Source organism: Eptesicus fuscus, chromosome 12, assembly GCF_027574615.1.
Source record: "Eptesicus fuscus isolate TK198812 chromosome 12, DD_ASM_mEF_20220401, whole genome shotgun sequence".
NCBI classification, from domain to species: Eukaryota; Metazoa; Chordata; class Mammalia; order Chiroptera; family Vespertilionidae; genus Eptesicus; species Eptesicus fuscus.
Genome location: NC_072484.1, coordinates 19218225 through 19244603, shown reverse-complemented (window position 1 = coordinate 19244603; position 26379 = coordinate 19218225). Strand labels below are relative to the sequence as shown.

General features: G+C 40.2%; 1 protein-coding gene across 1 annotated transcript in view; it reads left to right on the top strand.

Annotated features, from left to right (window-relative positions):
• MACROD2 (mono-ADP ribosylhydrolase 2) overlaps window positions 1-26379 on the top strand; it is a 1996248-nt gene that overhangs the window by 1390797 nt on the left and 579072 nt on the right. The window contains exon 7 of the mRNA XM_054724198.1: window positions 2055-2085. Within this exon, the coding sequence (XP_054580173.1) occupies window positions 2055-2085 (31 nt within the window). The remainder of the gene's footprint in view (window positions 1-2054; window positions 2086-26379) is intronic.

Sequence of the window (26379 nt, the reverse complement as noted above, 5' to 3'; positions counted from 1 at the left end):
GAGATTCAGGGGGGAGGGGTCCCTCAGCCCAGCCTGCCCCCTCTCACATACTGGGAGCCCTCAGGGGATGTCCTACTGATGGCTTAGGCCCACTCCCTTTATGGGAGGTGACTGGGCTGATCAGGGGAAGGCACCAGCCCCATCCCCCCCGCTGCTGCAGCCACCAAGGTGTTTTCATCAACACAGACTCCAGTCCCTTCACCATGAAAAAATTACAACTTTCTTTAGGCATTTTCAAGATGTGTCTTTCATAGGATATGACATTTCTTTCTTTTTTTTTTTAATCCTCACCTGTGGATATGTTTCCATTGATTTTTAGAGAATGTAGAAGAGAAAGAGAGAGACAGAGAGAAATATCAAAGTGAGAGGAACACTTTGATTGGTTGCCTCCTGCATGAGCCCTGACCAGGCCCCGGCCAGGGAGGAGCCTGCAACCTAGGTACACGCCCTTGATCAGAATCAAACCCGGACCCTGCTGTGGGCAGGCCAAGGCATTATCCACTGAGCAAATCCGCCTAGGGCAGGATATGACATTTCTTAGCCTTCCAGCAGCGAACCTTCATTTTTTTCTCCAGAAGTGTGGTGGAAAAATCCTAGATCACCTTTTTGGATTCTTATTATGCAAGTTACTAAGAATATTACCAGTGGCAAACAGGGAGCTTAGCCAATGAGCAGTCAGAAAAGGTACGTAGATCAAATGGTTTAGAAACTCAGTTCACACCAATCGCTGGCTGGGCCCTGCCCAGGCCTAAAGCCTACAGGGCCCCCCAGGTCCCTCCAATGGCTGGCTCCCTCTCACTCCTATTGCTGGCTCCCTCTCTCTCTGATTGCTGGCTCCCTCTCCCTCCAATGGCTGGCTCCCTCTCGCTCTGATGGCTGGCTCCCTCTCTCTCCCTCTCCCTCCAATGGCTGGCTCCCTCTCGCTCCGATGGCTGGCTCCCTCTCTCTCCGATTGCTGGCTCCCTCTCCCTCAGATGGCTGGCTCCCTCTTGCTCCAATTGCTGGCTCCCTTTCGCTCTGATGGCTGGCTCCCACTCGCTCCGATCGATCGCTGGCTCCGATGGCTGGCTCTCTCTCGCTCCAATCGCTGGCTCCCTCTTCCTCAGATGGCTGGCTTCCTCTCCCTCCAATTGCTGGATCCGCCCCTGCCCAGCTCCCTCAGATGGCTGGCTCTGCCCCTGCCTCCTAGGCTCCAATCATAGGCTTGACCCTGCCCAGGAGCTCCCTGCCTCAGGCCCTTCCCAGGCTGCTTAGGGTCCATGCAGGGCCTACCTTGGAGTGACCTGGGTGCCGAGGATGTTCACGGATGGGTGCCTACTTATGCAAATTAACTGCCATCTTTGTTGGGTTAATTTGCATACTCACTCTGATTGGCTGTGGGCATAGCAGACGTACGGTCAATTTATGTATTTGCCTATTATTAGGTAAGCTTTTGTATAGTTAATTGATTCTTCAAGAATACTTTTATTCAATTTTATCAAAATTTTGAATCTATAGCCAACCTATAGTTTCAATTGATCCACAGGTATAGTCCAACATGAATGTTGATTGATATTTTCAGATTGTAAGCCATCAGCATATCACTTAATAGGAAGCGGGGTCACGATGCTCAGTAGTACCCCATTACCTAGTACTTCCACGATTCACATAGGATGGGCATAAGTAATCTTAAGAGCAGGGGCAATAGTAAGATGTGCCAAATTAGGAAGTGATGAGGTGATTTCTGAATATTTTTTGGATATAACTTATTTCATGACAGTTTATGTAATTTAATTTCTCATTAATAAACTGTGTTTAGCAATTGGTTCACAAGATTACTGAAAATTCAACAGTTGGTGCTTGTGAGCTGAGATAAATGCTGGTAAGAAAAAGTTTTCAGTGAACCTAATGTGCCTATTTCCATGTCTCCTACATGAACTGAGTGGAGTGTCAGAACCCTGAGTATGTGAGGGCATCCCTTTATCAAGCAACAGAGAATTTGAAATAAATGGTGTTGGGATTGGGCAGAGCTGTATCTTTAAAATTTACTGCTATTTTTTGTGGTTTATTCACAGGCATTTCCCTGCATTTCAACAGGCATTTATGGTAAGTGATCTAGCTTTTGATACTGTTTCTATTTCTTTATTTTCTTGTTAAAGGTGAGATTAACAGGAAAAATAAGAGATTCTTGATGGGTATAGTTTGCTGTGATTTAAAAAGACTCAAAATGAAGGGCAAATCTCACTGAGGAATCTTGAGAGGCTATTTATATGTTCTATTGTGCTCTTGAATGTTGTGTTAGATACCCTATGTAATGATTACATATACTGTGGCTCAATGTCTTTTGTTAAACAAAACATTTTTCTCTAGTAGGACTTGACCTCTGAAAATGTTTTCTTTTCTTTTTAATAAAGTCAGGATTTTCTCTTAGATGAATCATAGTGCCTATACAACCTAGCATTATCATTATTTTGTTGTGAATTGCAAAATAACAGACATTAAAATGCAAATACCTGCATATATCTGTATATTTATATTTTAAAAATCCAAAGAGGCAACTGTTAATAAAAAATAATAGTTTTAATAAACTGCAGATAAATTGTTTTGGTATTGATGGGTTGTTTTAAGTAGTGACTGCTTCACTTACAGGTAGAAGCATCTGTGTTTATATCATTTGTTTTCACTAGCCTAAAGCTCTCAAATATTCTTCCACTACACTGACGTTTTCCTAATTGTTTTTCTCAGGTTGTTAATAAATCTGGTTTACAATTTTAAGGTAAAATGGAGTTTATTTGTCATTGTAGGGTTTACTGATCAAGCAGAATAGATTACAACTTTTCTGAGCTCAAGCTTCTTATAAGGAGACTCTTATCTGGGATATAAAATGTGTTCAAATATAAAGAAATAGTTTAAATTCATTACTATAGGAGAGGGATGCCTATATTGAAGTCAGAGGTAGGAGACTTAATTCTTCTTAATCTGGTATTTCTTTTGAAGGTTTCAGTGAGAATAAAATGGAAACTGTTGGCCTGAATTAAGCTTAATGGGGGAGGATTTGGTCACACTATTTAATAATTTAAGGCATGCCTTTTTTTTCGGTCTGGATTTCACTGCAGACTGAGTTTGTGGAAGCACAGTGTGGGAGCATTATTCCCATTATGGCCATTCTTTCTGCCTCACAGTTAGAACTCCTAAATATTTGCTTAACAGAAGGAAGCATTATGTGCAAAGGTCTACCTGATCAAGACCCAACTTCTTCATTTCACCTTGTCTAGAGTCAAATCAGACTCCATTGCAGAAATGGTTCTCATTTTGAGAATGTTCTCCACAACAATCTTGATTTTTTTTTGACAAAAACAAACAAAAATCAAACTGCCGAAAACAATACTATGCACATCATTTTCTATGTTTATTACCTGTCCTATTCTTGATGTCTGTTTCATCTTTGAGAATCTTACGCAACGTGCAAGAAATTTCAAAAGGTGAATTAAACATGACATACTTAAAAACAGGGGGTGGGGGAAAGCGGCAGAAAAAGAAAATAGAAAAGTAAAGAAAATGAGGAGGGACACGAACATTAGAGGCTCAAGAGAGGATAGCAAGAAGTAAACCAAACCCAAAGTTGCTTTTGTTTCATTTTAATCCCTAAAAGAAAGGGGTTCCTTCTTTGGTTAGCCCCAGAATTTATTTTTAACTCCACGAGATCCTGTTTTACTAACTTTCTAATTACTTCAGTTCTTTTTAGTTTATGGACACTTTAGCATTTTGCAAACTGGAAAGTATTTCCTGTGCACCTTGCGAAGATCCTTGATTTCCTCCTAGCACCCACATACTGCAGGGCAGCTGTTTTCTTGCTCTTATGCAGAACCCCTGTTTTGTCTCTATTATCCAGATCAGCTTCACTTATATTTTTATTTATTGGGATTTTAAATAATATTTATTTAAATAAAGTAATCCATGGTATATGCAGACTTTGGCAAAAGTAGGGTTACAGTTGTTTATATGGAAAATAATAAAATAATTACAAACAATACTACTACAAGAATGAACTCTGTTTTGTATACTCACAACTGCAAACCTATTACATACCGCATTTTCTTTATCCAATTACCATCAAATTGTACACTTGAAACCTATATGATCTTATTAACTATTGCCACCCCCGAAATGTTAATTTAATTTTTTTAATTGAAAGTAGTCCACAGCTAAAAAGAAAAATTTTGAAAAATAAGCGAACAAAAATTCCCAGCACTTTATTAGTCATGATGGAATAGATTTAGAACAAATATTCAGAAAGGTCTCCTGGTTCCAGCCCTTCTTCTTCCACAGTCTAAGGCTTACTAGATTAATTTTAAAAAAACACCGCTTGGTGCACGTTTTCCATCTCCTCAGAAGAATTCGATCCTATTCCATTACTTTCTGGTGAACGTTCACTCCTTCTAGACCAAACAATGGACATTTTTATGTATCGGTACTTTCAAATTTTATGAAGAGGGAAAACGAAATCTCCTCTCCAGGGTGAAGATTGGTATGACAAACATTTTATATGTACTCCTGCTTTGCATTTTCAAAAGGGGCATTTAGTTTGCATCATTTTCTGTGGTCATTTGACCGTATAAATTATTATTCCCTCAACCTTTCTCAGGACAATGTTTTCTCCATAATATAGTTTTTGTTTGTTTTTAAATCCTCACCCGAGGATATCGTTCCATTGATTTTAGAGAGAGTGAAAGAGAGAGGGAAAGACAGAGGGAAACATCAGTGTGAGAGAAACACGTCAGTTGGATTGGTTGCCTCCTGCAGGCACCTCGACCAGGGCCTGGGCCAGGGAGGAGCCTGCAACCGAGGTACGTGCCCTTGGACTGTAATTGAACCTGGGACCCTTCCATTTGCAGGCTGATACTCTATGTACTGAGCCAAACTGGCTAGGACCATAATATAGTTTGAAATATTTCTTGGCATCCACTCATTATGGGTACACCCACAGATGAGCTGTTACCCACAGATGAACTGATGAACCGCGGAACATGGCATATACAACCCTGTATCTCTTCTTATCTCACTCACACACACATGCACCAAACTCACACATACCATTACCACCACCACTTTATTCTGATCTGTACCCCAGTCCCCAAACAAAAACACATCATACGTGCTTATACAGGTTGAAGCTTGATATCCAAGAAGTCTTCCTTGAATGTACCAACTTTTGGTGGTCATTATATCTCTGGAAATCTTTCAGCATTTGTAATTTGTACAATTGGCAACTGCTTCCTCATATTGTTCCATAGCATTCTGTTTATATGTCCTGTTTTCATAGCCAATTTGGATTCTTGAATCAGCAGAGATTCACTTGTGCGTATTCTGTGCACACTGAGTGCCTAGCATTGTGTCCCTAGCAGAAACTCAGCAAATATTTGTTGTTTTAGGACAACAGTAATGATTATAACCCAAATTGTTAGCTAACTGAATATACACTGATGAACAAGATAGAGTCAGAGACATGAAAGCATGGAACAGACTGATGCATTTCAGAGGGAAGGCGGGAGATTAACCCAGGGAAATTATATGCATATATGCATAGCCCATGGACACAGACAATAGTGTGGTGAAGGCCTGGGAGGGGCGGGGGATGGATAGGATCAATGGGATAAAAAGAGGGAGATCTGTTATACTTTTTTTTTTTTTTTATATTTTATTGATTTTTCACAGAGAGGAAGGGAGAGGGATAGAGAGCTAGAAACATCGATGAGAGAGAAACATCGACCAGCTGCCTCCTGCATGCCCCCCACCGGGGATGTGCCCGCAACCAATGTACATGCCCTTGACCGGAATCAAACCCGGGACCCTCCAGTCCGCAGGCCGACGCTCTATCCACTGAGCCAAACCGGTTTCGGCGAGATCTGTTATACTTTTAACAATAAAGATAAGTTTTAAAAAAATAATGATTCATTGGCAAAATAACAGGTAGAGAAAGCTATCCAGTTAGTATTTCCTTAATGGGCCAATGTGTCTATTTTAGGAAAAACAAACAAACAAAAAACAAGTGTACTTTTTAAAAAAAAATCCTCAAACTGGAAATGGTATGTGTAGGCATGGCAGTATTCACCTAGACAAGGTAAAATGAAAACATGACAACTTGTTCAGTTAGGGAGCCAACGTGAATACAGCATTTAACATAATTTAAGAAAGCTTTGTTGTTTCTTATGGCCCATAGGCCGATGGGCAGTCAGGGAGGTACAGGTACAGGGTGTCCTGAGGCCCCTCCTGACCCTCCCTCATGCCAGCCCACCTCCCCACCTGCTTTCATTTCTCAGACACTATTTGCTTTGGATTCGCCTTCCCTTTGAGGTCTATGACCCACTAACCCAATGTAATTCTAGTTCTCCTATAACAACATTTTGACTGTGGTGGAGCCATCTTTTGAAGGTGTTTGGTCATTTAATTGCCAAGACGATCTCATGCCAGGGCAATTTCAAGAGGAAGCATTCCCATTTCATGGAAACTCTGACACACCATCCCCACAGTCAAAGCATGACCGGAGGATCGTGTGCACACCAGTCCTTTGGGGGTGCTCGGGACCAGGGTGGAAGCCAGTTTCTTGCCCAGCCTCTCCCGCCTTCCTCGGCCTGTGGAGGACAAGACCTGAGGGCAGCAAAAGTAGCTATGCCTTCTTGCAAGACAGAGATGGAGGAATACCTGCCGGGAGACTCCACTAGGTTTAAGGGAGAAACACAATAGGAGCAGGTTTGCCCACTTTGAAGTTCCCCGGAGCAGGATCCAGGCTTTTCATTCAACTTTCAGCTACAGCTGCTGCTGCTGTGCCAGCGTAATGTTTCCAGGTTGGGTCCACAGGGCAGCAGACCGCCTGCTAGCACTCAGGATGAAAAGCCACGTTTGGTAAAATACCAAAGAGAGGCCTGTGCTACTTTTGGAAAAATAGATCCAGATGAGGCTTAAAGGGGCTCTTAACTCCCAGATTCCTGTTAAAGACTTGGATTGGCCGCTAAGCCAGTCTCCCAGGGAGAGACCTGAACTTCCCTGATGGACATTTCAGATCTTGTGTGTGCCTCTGCCCTCTGAGCCAGGCTTGGACACCGTGGTGCTAATAAGTTTAACAAAGGAGGCTAGACATGATGCATCGGAATGGAATTTTTACGGAGAAGTGAACAGCAAAAATAAGTTCAGTCCATTTTATGAGAGTCCATATAGTTCACAGAAATGAAGCCCAGGTGGAAAAGCGTGTCCCTGGAGTAACTGGGGAAATATTCTCTATGGAGCAAAAGAGAAATCTTGAATCTTGCTTTCCAGGTATGAGGCAGTGTTCTCAGAGAAGAACGGATTTCAGACATCGAGATATTGGCTGGAAATTTGCAGGAAAAAAAATTAAGTACAGCATAACCAGGTTCATTCAGCTCCCATATTTATTCATTCCATTTCTGTTATCAACATGGAAGGCATGTTTCTATCAAGTCACCTGGTCCCCCTCTGCTTTCCATGAAACGCTGCCAGGACATAGCTTTCTAATTGAATCCCTCATTTGCATTCAGGTTTTCTCTTCAGCTTCTAACTTGGTAAAAAGGAGACCAACGCGATGTTTTGTTAACCTTATACCTACTCGGCCAATATTTTTATCACTACATCTGTCTAAATTCACAGACATGACTTGGAAAGAAACCAAGGCATTCTCCAACGGCAATGCTGAGGGCATGCCCCGTGTCAGCTTTAAACGCTGACAGATTTCAGAGGGTGTGACAACTATTGCTGTGCAATTCTGGGCTTGCTGGAAGACTTACCTTATGTAATACATTTGGAAACCAGAGCAAAATTGACAAAAATGTGTGCCCCTCTCTTTCATCCTACTGACAGCTCTCCCTCCCTCTTGCTTTCTTCTCTTCCCTTTGATATTTCCATTTGCTTTGAAAACTTCCTTTCAGGTAGTCTAATGATGACTCTTTTTTTTTTCTCTCATAAATTCCCTTCTCTGACATTCTATTTTTTTTTTTTTTTTGCCCTGGTCATGTTATTCCCACTATATGAAGTATTATTGTTCTTGGCAATCCCTGAGTTAATTGCTGGCTTTGAAAGCAAAGTAACATTAGAATCAGTGTAAACTTATTACTCTTTGGGAAAATACAGTGTTAGGGCCAAAGCCATTTCAATTATATCACATTTGAATATTGTTTTAGGAGCTGATCCTGCTGAAGCACACATGTGCAGTTTCCCCCATTATCAACACCAGGCACCAAAGTGGCACATTTGTTATAAAAGATGAACTTACATTAACATATCATAATCACTCAGAGTCTATAGTTTATCTTAGGGTTTGCTCTCCATGTAAATTCTATGGCTAATGACATGTATGCACCATTATAATATTATACAAAGTATTTTCACTACCCTCAAAATCCTCTACACTCTGCCTATTCATCTCTCCCCCACCCAACCCCTGGCAAACACGGATCTTTTTATGTCTTTATGGTTTTGCCTTTTATAGAATGTCAGATGGTTGAAATCATAGCCTTTTCAGACTGGCTTCTTTCATATAGGAAGAGGAATTTCAAGTTCTTCCATTTTTTTTATGGCTTGATGACTCACTTCTTTTTAGTGCTGAGTAATATTCCATTGTCTGGATGTACCTCAGTTCATCCATTCGCCTATTGAAGGATGTTTTAGTTGCTTCCAAATTTTGGCAATTAGGAATGAAGCTGCTAAAAAACAGCCATGTGCAGGTTTTTGTGTGGACATACATTTTCAACTCCTTTGGGTAAATACCAAGGAGTACAATTTCTGAATCGTGTGGTAAGAATGTGTTTAGTTTTGTAAGAAATCACCAAACTGTCTTCTAAAGTGGCTGTGCTATTTTGCATTTCCAACAGCAATGAATGAGGGTTCCTATTCTTCTACACACTGGCCAGCATTTGGTGGTATTAATGTCCTGGATGTTGTCCAGTCTAATAGTGATGGTATCTTAAAGTCTGTCATAATTCAGTGCCCCCTCTTTCTACATAACGGAATTGTAGTCAAGCACATCTGTTCTAGCTAGAACAAATTTCAAATCTTCTTTGTAGTGAGGTTGGTCACAAGACCAATTCCTCTCCAATGGAAGGTAGGTTGAAGTGATGAGTGCTACTTTAAGTCCAGGTACCTTAAAATAAGGTATGTGACCATCCTGTGTGTTTCCTTTGCTGGAATCAGGAAAGGTAAGAATACGAGAACAATGCCTTAAAGAAGGCAAATTAACTACTTAACATCATGGTAGATTCCTGACTGTTAAGTGACAGAATGGAACAAATTCTCTCACCAACAGAATGCTCATTTCGGAACTGTTATCATAGAGAGAAATAAGCATCTATATTTATTAAACATCTCTATTTTGGAGCCTCTTTGTTACAGCATCTTAGCTTTACCTTAACCAATATAGTCTCTTTCAAATTTATTTCAAGGTGCATTCTTAAAATAGAATCAACTAAAAAGAATTTGACATGAAAATCATTGTCCTAAAGAGCTAAACATACCCAACTTCTCTAAGAACTGTGAAAATTATTTTTGAAGTTCTTTCTAAAGAGAGCTGACCTATGTTTATTTAACTTCATCCTTAAAGTCAAATAAACATTGGTCAGCTCTCTTTATATATACATACTAGAGGCCCTTTGCACAAAGAATCGTGCAATAGACCTTCCTTCACCTGGCTACTGGCACCAGTTTTCCTTCCGCCTTCTTTCAGGGTGGGGGCTTGGACCCCAGCGGCGGCAGCGGCATGGGGCGGGATCTGCCAGGCCCCACACTGCCATCCGCGATTGGGGCGCCGCCACCGCCCAGGTCCCTCAGTGATAGGAGGGACCCCGGTGCCACCGCCGCTCCGACCCGCGAACGTTGAGGGGCGGGACCGGGCGCCGCCGCAGCTCCCACTGCGCCTCCTGCCGGCCCCATCAGTCCCCCCTCAGCGGCGGCCGATCTGGCTGTTGAGAGGCGTGGGGGGCCGGACTCGTGAGTCCCGCCCCCTGTGCCTCTCAACAGCTGGATAGGCCACCCCGAGTCCTGCCCCCCAGCCTCCCGCCGGCCCAATCGTGGGCGTAGTGGAGTGATGGTTATTTGCATATTACCCTTTTATTAGGTAGGATATTTATATTTGTGGAGCAAGACAAAAAAAATAATTCAAATCTGGATGAGAATAATGAGAGAAAACATGGAAATTAATTCTCATCCAATGAAAAGTGTAGTCAATTCTTAGAGTCCCCTAAATAACTGTCACTCCTTAGCCCCTCTTTCCCTTCTTTGGACAAATAATAATGTAATCTTCTTCACTATATACAGTATTTTCCTGTTCTGGATATTTTCTATAGATGGAATAATAAAATATGTGTTCTTTTGTGACTAGCCTCTTTCACATAATATAATATTTTAAAACTAGAGGCCCAATGCACAAAATTCATGCAAGGGTAGGCCTTTGCAGCCCCGGCTACCTCAGCCCTTGCAGCCCCTGCTGCCTCGCGGCTCCGCAGGCCCGTGGCCCTGCCCCTGGTCTTTCCGCAAGGTCATTCTGGAAGGCCGTTCCACTGTCTGGTCTAATTAGCATATTAGCTCTTTAATATATAGGATGTCATTTATGTAGTAGCATACATCATTAACTTATTTCTTTTTATTAATATTCCATTGTATGGATATATTATATTTTGTTTATCCATTCATCAGTTAATTAATATTTAAGTTTTTTTATACTTTTTATGTATTATGAATAATGCTTATATGCAGTTAATTTAGGTAAACATATATCTTAATGTATAAATTGCAACTGTGATTCAGTGGTTTTCTGTTGTTAATTTTTAATCATCCTGAAACAATTCTCATTTTTATTCATTGGCTGCCCAGTTTCTCTCAAGCCTCTTCAAGGCTACCTTTGCTTCATGGTTCTGTGTCCTGCTTGCCTGGGTGGTGATGTGCGTTTCTTCTGTCATTGTGTGAGATGAGTCTTTGAGTATAGTTGCATTGGGATTCTCTTAAAGTACAAGGAATAGCGAAGGAGGAGGGCACATATCAGAGTTGCTATGGGCATCGGTTTCAGGGTCCCATAGATCTAGGTGCAAAATCTGAGGCGTTTCTTATTAGCTTTGTGTCCTCAGGCAAGTTACTCTCTCTAGATTTCAGTGACCTCAATTGTCAAATGGGATAACAATGCCCATCACATGGGCTTGTTGTAAGATTAAATTAGATAATATATTGCCCTAGCCACCTTGGCTCAGTGGATAGAGCGTCAGCCTGTGGACTGAGGGGTCCCAGGTTCAATTCTGGTCAAGGGCACATGCCTGGGTTGCTGGCTCGATCCCCAGTGGGGGGCTTGCAGGAGGCAAGCCAATCAATTATTCTCTCTCATCATTGATGTTTCTAGCTCTCTCTCCTTCTCACTTCCTCTCTGAAATCAATAAAGAAATATATTTTAAAAATTAGATAATATATTAAAGTGTCTATCATAGTATCAGATACATAAAGATAAACATTTAAGAATGACTGTTACTATTATTTCTAGTAGTAACTTTACCTTTGCTACTATTGTTAGTATTTACTCTCCCTCTGGAATCTGAGCTTATTGAGAGTAGAAGGCTTTGAGTGTTTTATTCACTTATATCACTAGATTCTAGAAGAGTATCTGAACTGTTGAACAAGTAATTTACTTTTTAAAAATGTTTTTATTTATTTTACAGAGAGAGGAAGGGAGTGGGATAGAGAGATAGAAACATTGATGAGAGAGCAACATCTATTGGCTGCCTCCTGAATGTCCCCTATTGAGAATGGAGCTGTAATCCACAAGTAATTTATTGTGAAAGAAGCTTTAGTTGGGCTCCGAATGACACCAGTCAGAAGTCCCTTATCATGAGAACCACCTTGCTTTCTGTGGGATTGCTTCTGCTGCTTCTCTGAAGGCCACTTGTTACTTCTTAGCTACCTCTGTGTCCTGTAGCTCACCCTTGTGAGTTTGGTGTCTGAAAATGAAACCTGTTTGTAACATCACACTATGCTTTCTATATTACATTAGCCATAATAAGCACTATAGCCTATTGCTTAAACAGTAGTCACCTTGCTTCTGCAATTCCAAGCTGTTTATCTAAGCCCTAGGAATAAAACCATTTTGTTTTGTCTGTATGTACATAAAATCTTTCAGTGATAAGAGAGACAAAGTAATTGTGTTTATTTGTGGTCTCAAAATTGAAATCCCACGTCCTAAGACAGCATACTTTTATGGACAAAACTAAGTTGTGGCTCTGGAAGATAGCTTGCTAATGCATCCTTTTAGGAAACCTTGGGGAGTAGATGACAATTACACCGCCACTTGGCTTGAAGAGGGAAAAAGTCTATTGTTTGCTTTTTGTTGCTAAAAGCACTGAGAAAGTTTGCACATTTTTTCATTTCTAAGATCATAGGCTCTTTGAGCTGGATGCCATTTTGGATGTCAGACTTGTCTTAACTTTGTATTTTTCTGGCTGAAAAAAAGGAGTCCACCCCCTCCCCCCCCCTTTTTTTTTTGCCTAGCCACACCCAACTAGTTCCTGTGAGAATTGCAAACAGATGCCCCGGTATGGGTTTTGCAATCAGAGGAACATGAGATTATCATTCAGAATGGTCTACTCTCTAACCTCTTCTTTGAACCTCAGTTCTAAGTTTTCTCATATGTAATTGGGAAGAGTATTAATATATACTTTCTGTTATTAGAATTAAAAATGAGTTGGACTGAGGTTTCTTCAGAGATGAGTCCCAAAGACTTATCCCAATAAGGGTCACGACTTCCCCTTTGGCCCCTACTCCCTCGCCTGCATCTTCTTCTACTCAAGCTTCTTCTTGCCACATCATTTTTGTAGAGACCATTCTACCCGAGGTCACTGGGTCTACCATCAGTAACTTGTGAAAACTGAGTTAATATACAAAGTACCTGCATATCCATCTCTGCATCATATCAGTACTGCTCCTACTTTATTATCAAAATCCTTTTTCATGTACATTTTGATGCATCTGTAACATCCTTGGGGTCCCAGGGCATAGCCTATATTAGAAATTATATTTTAGTTTAAATATCACATTATATTCTAAAGCATGAATATATTGTAATCCTTTTCTTGAAACAAAGGCTTTACATTACTTACCTGTTAAGTAATTTTACAGTCCTCTTCCAATAAATCTTGTAAAATTAACCCTCAGGAAGTTGCCCATCCTGTGGTTTATGGTGCCTCCGGCACATTGCCAATGCCCCATTTTAAAAGCCAGGCATTCAACCAACCTTACAAATGTCAGCCTTTGCATCTAATTACAGGAACCTGGGAAAGTGATCACCAGCAGCTCTGGGACTCTCAGCTTCTGCAAATTCTGAATCCCTTAGCAAGCTGGAAAGATCTGCTGGCACTGCCATAGGGAAAGGTTAGCCTCCTAAATTATTGCCTCTCGATTTTTTCAACTTTGCAAATATTTTATTCCCTCATCCATAGTGAAAGAGAAAGAGAAGTGCACAGCATTGCTGTTTTCCCATGTTGCGTATAGAAGGAAATGAAGACTCATCAGCCTTTTTCATCTTTCATAAAACAATGCAAATACGCCTCATTGCTAGGATAAAGCAGGAGCATGCATCAGGGGATCTGGAAAAATGTAAAAAGACTTGCCTTGAAATTATTTTTGTAGATCTCTGCACATGTTGAAGGCATATTGCGACCTAAGAGCAGTGTGTGTGTGTGTGTGTGTGTGTGTGTGTGTGTGTGTGTGTGTATGTGTGTATAGGTGGGATCTTGGCCTAGCTTTTCTCCCAGCAGATTTCACTCAAAACCACTTGTCCAGCTATGGGGTAAGGTAAGAAGTAGGAAACATGGTGTGAGCATGAGGAGATGGTGAAGGAGAAGAGTGACAAAAAGATGGAAAAGCCAAGACGCTGGAGCAAGTAAGCTGGCAGTCTCATACAGGGCGGTCATTGCTAGGCAGAAGGAGACTGGGACATGCAGACCAACCTCTGCCTAGGAAAATCATTTGCTTTTCTGTTCTTTCCATTTAGCGTTCTTTGCTCCCATCCTTTCCACCATCCACTTTTTCCATTTTACACCCTTTTTTTCACTTGAAGCAATGCCATCTTGCATGGGGCTACTGTGTCAGAGCTGCTAATATCAACTAAGTTAATGGGAAGGCAGGAATTCTCTGTATTTCTACCAGCCATCCTCCAGCTCCATCTCTTCTCTTGCCACAGGCCCATCATAATCTCCACGCAGCTTTCTTTTCAAGAGGGAAGTGCAGTGCCCAATGGAGGTTCAGTGGTGAATAAACTGATCTTGACCGGTTACACCACTGTGTATTTTATTGCATTCAAAGCAGCCTTTGTCAAGAAGTTCAAGAAACTATGTGCTTACTTAAAAAAGTAGAAAAAGGAGTAAAAGCATTGAAACAGTTTTGCATTCTGCATTGAGTCGAGGTAAGAAAGCACCTACTGGGGAAGTGACGGATGATAATATATGGTGGCTCTGTTCCTCATGCCATTCAGAGCCAACAACAAAGGTGGATAGAAATTGGCCCAGGATTGTGTGAAGTTCAAGGTTTTTTGAGCAACACTTTAGACTAATGGGTCTTAAGAAACATATATAGAGCATTCCATGCAACAGCAGCAGAATATACATCCTTCTCAAGTGCATGAGGAACATTTTGTAGGATAAATCATCTGTTAAGCCACAAAACAAATAAAAAAAATTCAAGAAGATAGAAAGTTTATCAAGTCTCTGTTCTGACCACAGTGGAATGAAACTAAATAGATGACAGGAGGAAAGCTGGAAATTTCACATATATATGGAACTTAACACAGTCATGAACAATTACTGGATCCAAGAATAACTCAAAGGAGAAATAAAAAAATATATATCTTGAGACATATAAAAATGGAAACACAACATACCAAATTTAAAGGATGCAAAAAAAGCAGATTGAAGGAGGAAGGTTTTAGTAATAAAAGCATACATGCCTCTAGTAACTACAAAAAACAAATGAAACCCAAAGTTTGAAGAAAAAAAAAAAGGAATAATAAAAATTAGAGCAGAAATAAATGAAGTAGATAATAGGAAAACAATAAAATGATTAATAAAACTAAGAGTCAGTTCTTTGAAAATATAAACAAAAATTGACAAACCTTTAGCTAGAGTAACCACAAGACAAAGTGGACCCAAAATAAATAAAATTATAAATGAAAGAAGAGACATTACAATTTATGTCTCAGAAATACCAAGGGTCATAAGAAACTACTATGAAAATTATATACTAACAATTATAACATAGATTAAATGCATAATTTCCTAGAAGCATACAATTTACCAAGACTGAGTCATGAAGAAAAAATCAAAACAAAAAACTAAACAGACCAATTTGTGTAATGAGATTGAATTAGTAATTAAAAAAAAAAAAATCCCCTAACACAGAAGAGCCTAGGATCAGATGGTTTTGGTGAATTCTACCAAACATTTAAAGAATTAACTATAATCCTTCTTAAACTCTTCTTTAAAAAATGAAAAGGAAGGAATATTTTCTTTTTAAAATAAATAAATATATATATATATATATATATATATATATATATATATATATATATATATAGTTGTGTGTTTTTTTAATTGATTTTAGAGAGGAAGAGAGGAGGAGATAGATAGATAGAAACATCAATGATGAGAGAGAATCATTGATCGGCTGCCTCCTAATGGGGATCGTGCCACAACCCGTGCATGTGCCCTTAACTGGAATCAAACCTGGGAACCTTCAGTCCACAGACCGACACTCTATCCACTGAGCCAAACCAGCTAGGGTGAGGAAGGAACACTTTCAAACTCATTTTACCAGGCCAGCATTATCCCAATACCAAAGCCAGAAAAGGACACTACAGGAAAAGAAAACTATAGGCCACTATCTCTGATTGCAATCAGCCTGAATGACCAGCTAAAGGAGCAGAATAGGAATATTATATCCAAGAATTTACAGAAGAAGCTACATCACGAATGGTAAGAAGGACAGAGATGCAGAAAAGACTGGCTCCTGCGACCGGGTGCAGTGGATGAGAAGCTGGAGGGATATCTTGGCAGCAGATGCCACCCCCCCCAAAAAAAAAAAAAAGTGTGATGTCTCAACCCCATGCTGGGACCCCCAAACCATAGCACCAAGGCCAGGAAGAAAAGCCTACATAGCATTTGGCAGTGAAAATCAGTGGGGACTCTGGGTTCAAAAGAGGATGGAGTCTGCTAGAATCCCAAAGGGCCAATGCACAGGAACTTGCTCTCGGGCATTCACCCGGAACACTGGTAGAGGGAAGGGAACTCAAGGCATATGGAAGCCATAAAGAGAATATGGCCCTAGAGAGAGATCTAGAAGGTCAGCTACTGAGGTTCTGGTCCTGAGTAAACATCCCACATTGCCCTCAGGCACCATATTCCAAGTTCAGGTCTCCTATTCTTACAGCAACAGCTGGGGAAGTGCATTAACCCAGTCCTCCAAACACTGGCAACACCACCTTGGCAAACTTGAGTCTGGCAGGAAGGACTATTGGTTGCAACCAACAGGGACCTGTGGTGAGCTCTTTTCCTAGATAAACTGTAAGCAGACTCTTAGATGGTCATTGGACTGTGTGGCTTTGGAATAGGGCCAAGTGCTGGCAAGAACGTGGAGAAAAGGGAACCCTCGTGAACTGTTGATGGGAATGCATAATGGTGCAACCACTGTGGAAAACAGTATGAAGTTTCCTCTAAAAATTAAAAATGGAACTGCATTTTGATGCAGTGATCCCACTACTGGGATTATAGCCTAAGGAACTTGAAACACTAATGCGAAAGAATATGCATCACTATGTTCATTGTAGTGTTACTTACAATAGCCAAGACCTTCAAAAAGCCCAAGTGCCCTTCAGTAGATGAGTGGATAAAAAGATTGTGCTACAGCCTGGCTGGTGTGCTCAGTGGTTGAGTGTCCACCCATGAACCAGGAGGAGAGGATTAAATTCCTGGTCAGGCCACATCCTGGGTTGGGGGCTTGATCCCCTGTTGGGGGACCTGCAGGAGGCAGCCAATCAATAATTCTCTCTTATCATTGATGTTTCCATCTCTCTCATCCTCTCTGAAATCAATATAAATATATATTTAAAAAACTCTGATATATTTATACAATGTAATACTGCTTAGCCAAAAAAATAAAAAATAAAGGAATTCTTACCCTTTTGCAACAGCATGGGTGGACATGGAGATTTTTGGAAACTCATAAATTCAATATATAATATATTATATATTGAATTTATGAGTTTCCAAAACCATGCAGGTTTCAAGTATGATAGATAGATAGATAGATAGATAGATAGATAGATAGATAGATAGATATAGATATCACAGAGACACAGACAACAGTATGGTGATAGCCAGAAGAAAGGGGGGTAAGGGTTGGTGGAGATTGGCAAAGGGTGGAAAAATGAGAATGAAAAAGGACTTTGCTTGGGGCAATGGGCACATGATTCAGTGTGTAGATGATTTTTCATTGAGTTGTATACTTGAAACCTACATGGTTTTGAGAACCAATCACTTCAATAAAAATACACAATGAAATATTACCTCTCACATACATATACATACGTATATATATACACATACACGCATACATATATCACATCCTATCTAATAAAGAGGAAATATGCTAATTGACCCTCACACCATTGCAAAGATGGCGGCACCCACCGCCAATACGGAGGGAATATGCTAATTGACTGCCCCACCATCAAAGATGGCAGCGCCCACAGCCACAAGATGGTGGCTCCCAGTCCCCTCAGCTCCCTAGTTGCCCAGGGCTGGCCTGAGGTGTAGACAAGCCTCAGATGGCGGTTTCCCAGCCACCCAGGGCTGCCCGAGGCTCAGGTAACTAGGGCTGGCTGAGGCTTGCGCTGCTGGCAGTGGCATCAGCAGAGGTGTGATGGGTCATCACCTTCCCCTGATCGCCAGGTTGCCTCCCACCCTGAGGGCTCCCAGATTCTGAGAGGGGGCAGGCCAGGCTGAGGGACCCCCCATCCAGTGCATGAATTTTCATGCACCGGTCCTCTAATATAGTATATTTATTTATACATACATATATACTATATGTTATAGACATATATACCCTATATTATATATTTTATATGTAGTAAATATAGTTGCATGTAAATATGTATACATGTGTATATACATATAATAATGACTTTATAGGGCAAAGTTTTTGAATGAGAAATAGTAGATATTTTACTGTAAAAAGTATAAGTACAGGATTGTATGTATATATGTATGTATATAGTATGTACTGGTTTGGAGAGAAACCTAAATTACTTTAAAAAGATTGTGGGGTATACATAAATTCAAACAAGTATTTAATTAATTTTTGTCCATTTCTTTCACAATCTCTAGTTTTTTAAAATTTCTTTTTATCTGCTAATTGCAAGGTAATAATTTTATATTATTAGTTATTATTTACTAAAGGCCCGATGCACAAAATTCGTGCAAGAGTAGGCCTTCCTTCCCCTGGCTGCCAGCACCAGCTTCCCTCTGGTACCCAGGACCCAGGCTTTGCTCACAGCCACGGCTTTGTCCAGAAGGTCGTCCGGAAGGATATCCAGTCTAATTAGCATATTACGCTTTTATTATTATAGATAGGTACATATAATAGGTGTTATGTATTCTGTGTAAAACAGAGGTGTGCTAAAGTAGGTTTATGGTTGTGAGTATGCAAAACACAATTTATTCCTGTATTATTGTTTATTAATTATTATATTATTTTCTATATGAACCACTGTAAAACCTACTTTTGCCCACCCCTGTATGTATATACATATATATAAAATATATAATAGAAAATATATTGCCTATTATGTGTGTTCTTGTGTATAAATATGAGAGAATGTGATATGTGTGTTTCTATATCCCAGTTTTAATATAGTGTGTAGAAAAATTTTAGGATGCTAAAATTTTATTTTTTAATCTTATTGCTATTGAATAATAGTGCTCAGTTTTTCATCTGTTCTTTACAAGATAATGACAATTCATTTTTTTTCCACTACAACCTGACCTATTTCACTTACTCCTACTTCCACAACTGAGCAAACCATGTATATGAGAATAAATTAATAGTGCAATCTTTCAACAGTTGTAGGCCAGGTATTTATGAAGTACAATGAGGTTTTTTAGGATTATAAATATTGGTGTCAGTTCGTCCAAGATTTTGTACAAATGCAAGATGGTATTTCATCCATCTAATTCACCATCTAAAAGCAAATCTGATTATGAGACATATAGGGGTGCATAGCTAAAACCATTTCCTCATTTATTCATCTATTCCTTTGGAACATCGTTAAAATTACAAAGGGTCCTCTCTTCTATGAGGGAACAAGTAACATGAGTTATTTTGTGATAAATACCAATGTGAAATTGAGTATTGCCTTTTGGAAATAAAAGGAAAAAAAATGTGTCATGCCTACATGCGTTTTTCATTAGTCTACCTTAGCATGTTTCAAACATCTCAGGGGGAGTCAGAGGTAGGCTTCTCTTTGGGCTTTTTCAGTGTGAAGTGTGGAATAAACTCTTTCACACCTTTCATTGGTGCTGTTAAGACTTCAATCAGAAGTACAAAGCATGTTAAATCCACAGAATAAAAAGCCAACCTCAGAGTGGCTTTCCCTCCTATGGTGCTTGCCAAGAGGGCCGGGACATAGTCAACAAGTCTCTTGAAGGGTGATAAATAAAAAAACGGGTCACCTTTGACCCCTTCCTCATCTTTAAAACACATTTGAGAAGGGGTTCCTTTCCTCCTGGGCTGAATCCAGTGTGCTCTGGGGCTGTCAGCCCTGCCGAAAGGCCCTCATTTGCCAAGCTGTCTGAGAGAAGACCAGCTGTAATTGGCAATCCATTTCTCCATTTCCATTGTACAGCCATCCCTGACAAATTAATCACAATCAAATGTTGGCTGAAGCAAGGGGCACCCTGTGCTGCGGGGAAGAAAAATGAGGCCTCACGCTGCTCTGACAGCCGAATCGTTCAACTCACCCCATTAGACTGAACAAGGGGACACTGCGGTTTGCCTGTCACTACCACCACCCATAAACAAACTGTTCACTCTGCCTCAGAGCCTGGCTGATCCGATTGGGGCTTCCTTGGGGCCCACCAGTTGCCTGATCAGTCAGTGCTGCAGGGAAAGGGGAAGGTCTGCATCCTGCTGAGAGAGTCACTGGGCAGTGGCATATAGATGGGTGAGATCAACGTGGCCCAAGAGAGCTGCCATGGGTGGTGCTGTGTCTATTGGGAAATTGGTGGAGGAAAATTGTAGGCTCCAAATGGGAGCACCTGCCTGTGCTTGCTGCTTATGTGTTACCTGCCATTCATCAGCAGGGTAGTGAGATAGCTAGCTTTTCCCACTCACTGACTGGAATTCGCTTATGGGACAACTTTCTCTACTGAACATATATCCAAGAAGTTGAAAATATCTTTAAAAACATTATTTACATATGTGCCCAGGCCCAATAATAAAGTTCTTAAGCTTTTCCGGTAAGAAAGTCTCTCAGGCTCTTCCTCAGGGTCTAATCTCTCCTATTGTAGACATAATTCTAACAATTGTTGCTCAGCCAATAGTAAATTGAAAGATAGCAGGAAGATCCTAAAGTTGTTTCTGACAACAACAAGTTGCATAATAGTGAAAGATGACAAAAACAACCAAATAAACAAAGTTTACTTCTCTGCTCTGCCAGTATAGCCGAGGAAGAAAATTATATTTTGAAATGGTTGTGCTTTGTAAAAGTCAGCCAAGCTATGTGATGGAATGCCTGTGACGTTATGTAGGCATCCTAAGTTGAAGAGTATTTATTCTCTTATGTCTCCTCTGTAATGTTCAAGATATGATATTTAGCTGATTCGAATGAAGGAAGAATAATAATGTGGACTCATTTCTAATTAAGTTTACCCTTAGCTTCTTATATCTCTGGGCAGTGGCATTCATGGCTATGCCATATGGCTTTCAGATAAATAGGGGCTAGGGTTTTATGAGTAGGTAGTGATTTTTTTTTAATGTGGTTATATTGATTTTAGAGAGAGAAAAAGGGAGAGAGAGCACGCAATAGAAACATTGATGAGAGAGGAAGATGGATCAGCTGCCTCCTGCACCAGATCATTATTCTGCTTTAAAAATGAATATTGGGTTTCTGAAGAAAGCTGAACAGTTGAGAAGGTGTGTCCCTAGCCGATTGCCAATAAAGGCTGCAAGCTTTAGACTAGGATTTCAATGGACATAGTTATGATCAAAGCCTTTAAATCATTTTTGTGTGCTTTGATTATCATATATTTGTGCAGCTATGTCTTTAATAAGAACAACATTATTATGTTACTAATTTTTAAAACAATCTTAACTACAGGTTGAAAACATCTTTGGTAGCAGTTTTCTTTTCGAGCTAATCTTACTGACTCTCTTTCCTCCTTGTATCCTGCTCTAACACTGTTATCCTGTCTCTGCCTAACAAAAGCTACCTCCTCCTCCTCCTCCAACACACACCTGCGCACACACACACTCTTATGCAACTGTTATTTTCAGGGCTACAACATTTTTCTAGATGTTTCTAAGTTAGGAAAATTGATGGGTTGATAGGAAGGTCTTCTCTCTCTTAAATTTTATTTTATTGTTGAGAGTATTACATATGTTCTCTCTTTTGTCCCCCTTCACCCATCTCCCACCCAACTCCAGGCCTTCACCTGTTTATTGTCTGTGTCCATGGGCTATGCATACTAGTATATGCTTATAAATTATTTGGTTAATCTCTTCCCACCCTCCTTCCCACCTTCCCTCTTAGATCTGTCAGCCTGTTACAAGCTTCCATGTCTATTGTTCTATCTTGTTTGCCAGTTTGTTTTGTTCCGTAGATTCCACATATAAGTGAGATCATGCAATATTTATCTTTCTCTGACTGGCTTATTTCACTCAGCATAATACTGTCCACGTCCATCCATGCTGTCTCAAAGAGTATGAGATCCTTCTCTATTTTTTTTTAAATAGATTCTTTATTGTTGAAAGTATTATGGATGTCCCCATTTTTTTTCCCACTGACCCCCTCCACCCTGCACCCACCCCTCCCAGGCCTTCACACTATTTTCAGTGTCCATGGGCTATGCATATCTATAATAATAAAAGTGTAATATGCTAATTAGACCCAGACGACCATCTGGACGAAACCTGGGCTGTGAAGGTTGAGCCCCTTGCACGTATTTCATGCATCGGGCCTCTAGTACGCATATAAGTTCCTGGTTAATCTCTCCCCACCCCCCACCCCTGTCTTTCCTCTGAGATTGGTCAGCCTCTTTCATGCTTCCATGCCTAAGGATCTATTTTGTTCATTAGATTCCACTATGAGTAAGAGCATGTGATACTTGTCTCCCTCTGACTGACTTATTTCACTTAGCATAATACTCTCCAGGTCCTTCCATGCTGTCTCACAGGGTAAGAGATTCTTCTTTTTTACAACTGCATAGAGTTCCATTGTGCAAATGTACCACAGATTTTTTTTTTTTTTCCACTTATCTACTGATGGGTACTTGGGCTATTTCCAGATCTTGGCTATTGTAAATAATGCTACTATGAACATAGAGGTGCATATATTCTTTCTGATTGGTGTTTTGGAATTCTCAGGACTTTTAAGTCTTTTATCCATCAGGCATGATTGTGTATCTATGTATTATCACATATATTAGGTATATTAGCATATATACATGCAAACACAAATGTGAATACACAGTTATATATGCATGTGTATATGATATTTATCATATATCTTCTTAGGATTTCCTTTCCAATTTCATGAGAAACAGCCACACATTCCAGGTCAAGTTCCCAGTACTTTGACTATGGAGGTGACCTAGTCATGGAGAACAACTGATTACCAACAGAAATGGCCAATGCATATCGGGCACTCACCTTGTGCCTTCTGCTGGTTCTGGGTCATTGCTTTATGTGTATTAACCCATTTACTATACAAAACAATCTGTGGCATAATTGTTGTTACTCTCATTGATGAAGAGATTCCAACAGATAGGCAGCTGGCTCAAGGTCATGCAGAGACCACCAGTGTCAGAATGGTGACTGAACCTTGGACCCAGACATCCTAACTTCACTTAGCCAACAGCAAGCGTTATATTCTTGTGATGTTTAGGGCCCTTCTTCCTGTGCATTTTCTGAGACCCTGGCTTCCTGGCCGTGGAGAAATATTTCATCAGTCACCAATGGGCCTGTTTAATACAAAAACAGAATAATAGTGCCCTTACTTAATAAAAGGGCACTTACTCAGTGCTCTTTTCAAACCAGTGATGTCAGCCAAATGAAGATAATGAGTATGCATATGGTTCTCTCATCTCTGTCATCTGAGTTAATGGAGATTCCAGTTGGTGGCATGCTGTCCAGTGATTTTGGAGGCCGATTAACAAGTCGTCACTGTTAAATTGGATATAGGTAACCAGGGTCAGGAATAAAAGTATCTCTAGCATCTGCACAATCCAGAACATTCAACAACTGATAAATGAAACTGCGAGGACCCTTCAGATGTGATTTATGTCCTTACCCTGGGGTGACTGCACTTACTATAAAACATACCAAGCCATCTTTACACAAATTTTCAATGGTTTTATATTTCAGAATTCTTCTTGTGAAATATCATATGGCTTTGAGCAAATAACTGTCAGGCTTGTCGAAATCATCTCCAAAGGGCAGGCTGTGAAATTATAGTTGTGAAATTTGATGCATATTTTGAAGAAGAATTAATTACTTAAGCTTTTACTGCGGATTCCCTTTCATTACCAGTTTTTCACTGGCTTGTCATCTCTGTGTTCAGTTTTCCTGTGTGGGTTGCAACCTTCTAGATGCTGACTGCCCTCTCATTTCAGCTCATTTTTTAAGATGGGAATTGATTGACATTTGCACCAGTCAGACTGGCTCCCTTCATAAATCTGTAAAATAAAAATGAGCTCTCTGCTTTGCGAAATCTCACTTTTATCAGCTTAGCAGAGACCTAGACAAGCCTGAGGGATACTTCTGTTGACCTCATCAGGTTCCTTGCAGCAGGATGTCACTACAGAAAATGTGCTTCTAACCATTCCCTTTTGGAGAACTATGTGTGTTGGGATAGTGTGGTGTCTGGCAGTAATTGCTGGGGCAACTGGAATCCTAGAGGCAAATACCAGGAATCGCAGAACTGTTTGGGCAACTGAAACAAAAAAGAATCTTCTTGAACTATCTGATCCAACTCTCCTGACATCATCCATGCTCCAACTCTTCCTAAGACTTCCTGGCTTCCTCACTTCTAGTCCTTTGCTTACACAATTCCTCCCTCTGGGGGCAACTCTTTGCTAGATGCTGTCTCTTCCATGAATGTGGCTTGAATCTTGCTTCTGCTGACTAACAACCTGGGAACAAGTCTTTTCTTTTTTTATCCCCATTGTGGTTTGCTGTTTGGGGACAGAAATTGGAATGATCTCATCGCATTCTCTCACATTCCATGTGGTTAAGAATCACATCCAGGAACTATGTACAAACTCCTTGAAGGCAGGTATAGGCCTTTGTACCTGGAAGGGAAACTCGAGTTGACCTGGACTGAGTCTTTAGGCAAGGCTACTGATTCTTACTGCCAAGGTCAGTGAATTGTCATGGAGTCTAGAAGCAACTCCAGGCAAAGGCCTGATATTGATCTCTCCTTCGTCTATTTACTCTAGGGTAGTGATTTACAGTTTTGTTGCTTTTTGGAATCACCTGGGAAGCTTAAAATGCCTGTGTCCTCTCCTAGAAATTCTGATGTAATTGGTCTTGGGTATTCCCCGGACATCAGGGTTTGTTCTTGTCTCCTGGGGAATTCTAATATGCAGCCAGGGCTGAGAGCTACTGAGCCGACGGAAGTGAAGTTTGCTCGTCCCATCATTGGCTTTATAGTTGTTACTTCAGCTCTCAGTTCTTACAGTGGGACACTGACCCCACATCACTTCATATTGTCTATTCTTGGGCAGGTAGCCTAGCACCTGCAAAGATAGAAGCTGTGAAAGGCAATGGAATTCATTTTTTTTTATTTAAAAATATGGCTTTTGAACATTCCTTGGGTTGGAGCTACGGATTAATTAAAATGGTTATGGTTGTCTTATACTTACTCTCAAATTCTAGTGCTCAAATTAAAATTTCTGTTACTTTTGATGTTCTCAAAGAATTTAGAATGTGACAATGATTTTTGGCTTTGGCTAATCCTCATCTAAGGTGTTTCTATCTTGAGAAGTTAAAACTGTATCATGACAGATAAGGCAAGTCCATAAAACTTATTGTTGTCCATAAAACATATTAAGTTGACCATCCTCTCCTTATTCCTTCTGACAGTTAGGAGAATCTTGCAATGCTACAAATTTGTTTCATATAGTTGGTCCCAAGGATACGGATAACTAAAATATTTCAGGTGGAAAGATAAAGCAACTGTGTGGTGAATAAGCAGTACCACTCACTTGTTTGAAATGCAGTTTTATCTGAGCATTACTCCAGTAATAACCACTATGACAGCAAGCCAGAATATGACTTGACTCTCTTAATGTCAGTGGAAGAATTTGTTACCAAACTCCTCTGTCTTTGGTTGTGGAAATATGCCCTTTGGTCCATTCCCTGCCTTACAGCTAATGCTCTGAGTTATTTGGCTGACATGCCATAATGAAACTTGGTCACCTCCATATTGCAGCTCTAATAAGTTTCCAGGCCCTAGGTGTCCTGGACAATTCAGGCCTTTGAAGTTGCTTAGACCAGGATTCACATCCTATCTCTTGCTCTAATTATTTTATCTATATGAGCTGTAGTTTTTCCTTCTCTGAATAAATGGAGATAGTAGAATGTAACCTAGCAGAGCTACTCGGCATATTAAATGTGAAAAAAATATGTCCAATAATTTTAGTAGTCTATATGGTAAGAGTGTCTAAGTACTTAATGCCACATCAGATTCACAGGGAACACTTTCGTAATAAATATTAGATAGTATTTACTCCTATATTCTAAACTTTCAATCTCAAGTTACATTTTTTCCCAATTATTTCCACCAGTAAAAGGAAATTTGGGCTATAAATGCTGAGTTCTCAAGCTGCTCTGAGTATTTCCAAAGATATTTTGAATAATAATGAATTCACATGTTTCAGAAACCATTCCCTTGTGGGTCAAGGATGACCACATCATTCAGACAAATCACCTAAGAATTAATTCATAAAAAAGAATTATACTCTGCCTTGTTATTCTTAGAAAGTTCCCAGTAATAATTAGACCACAGCCTCATTTTTTATGGTCCAACTCAGCAAGATGTGTGCATTCCCCAGAGAAGGTAACTTCACGTTCATGAAGCTGCTGAATATAAAC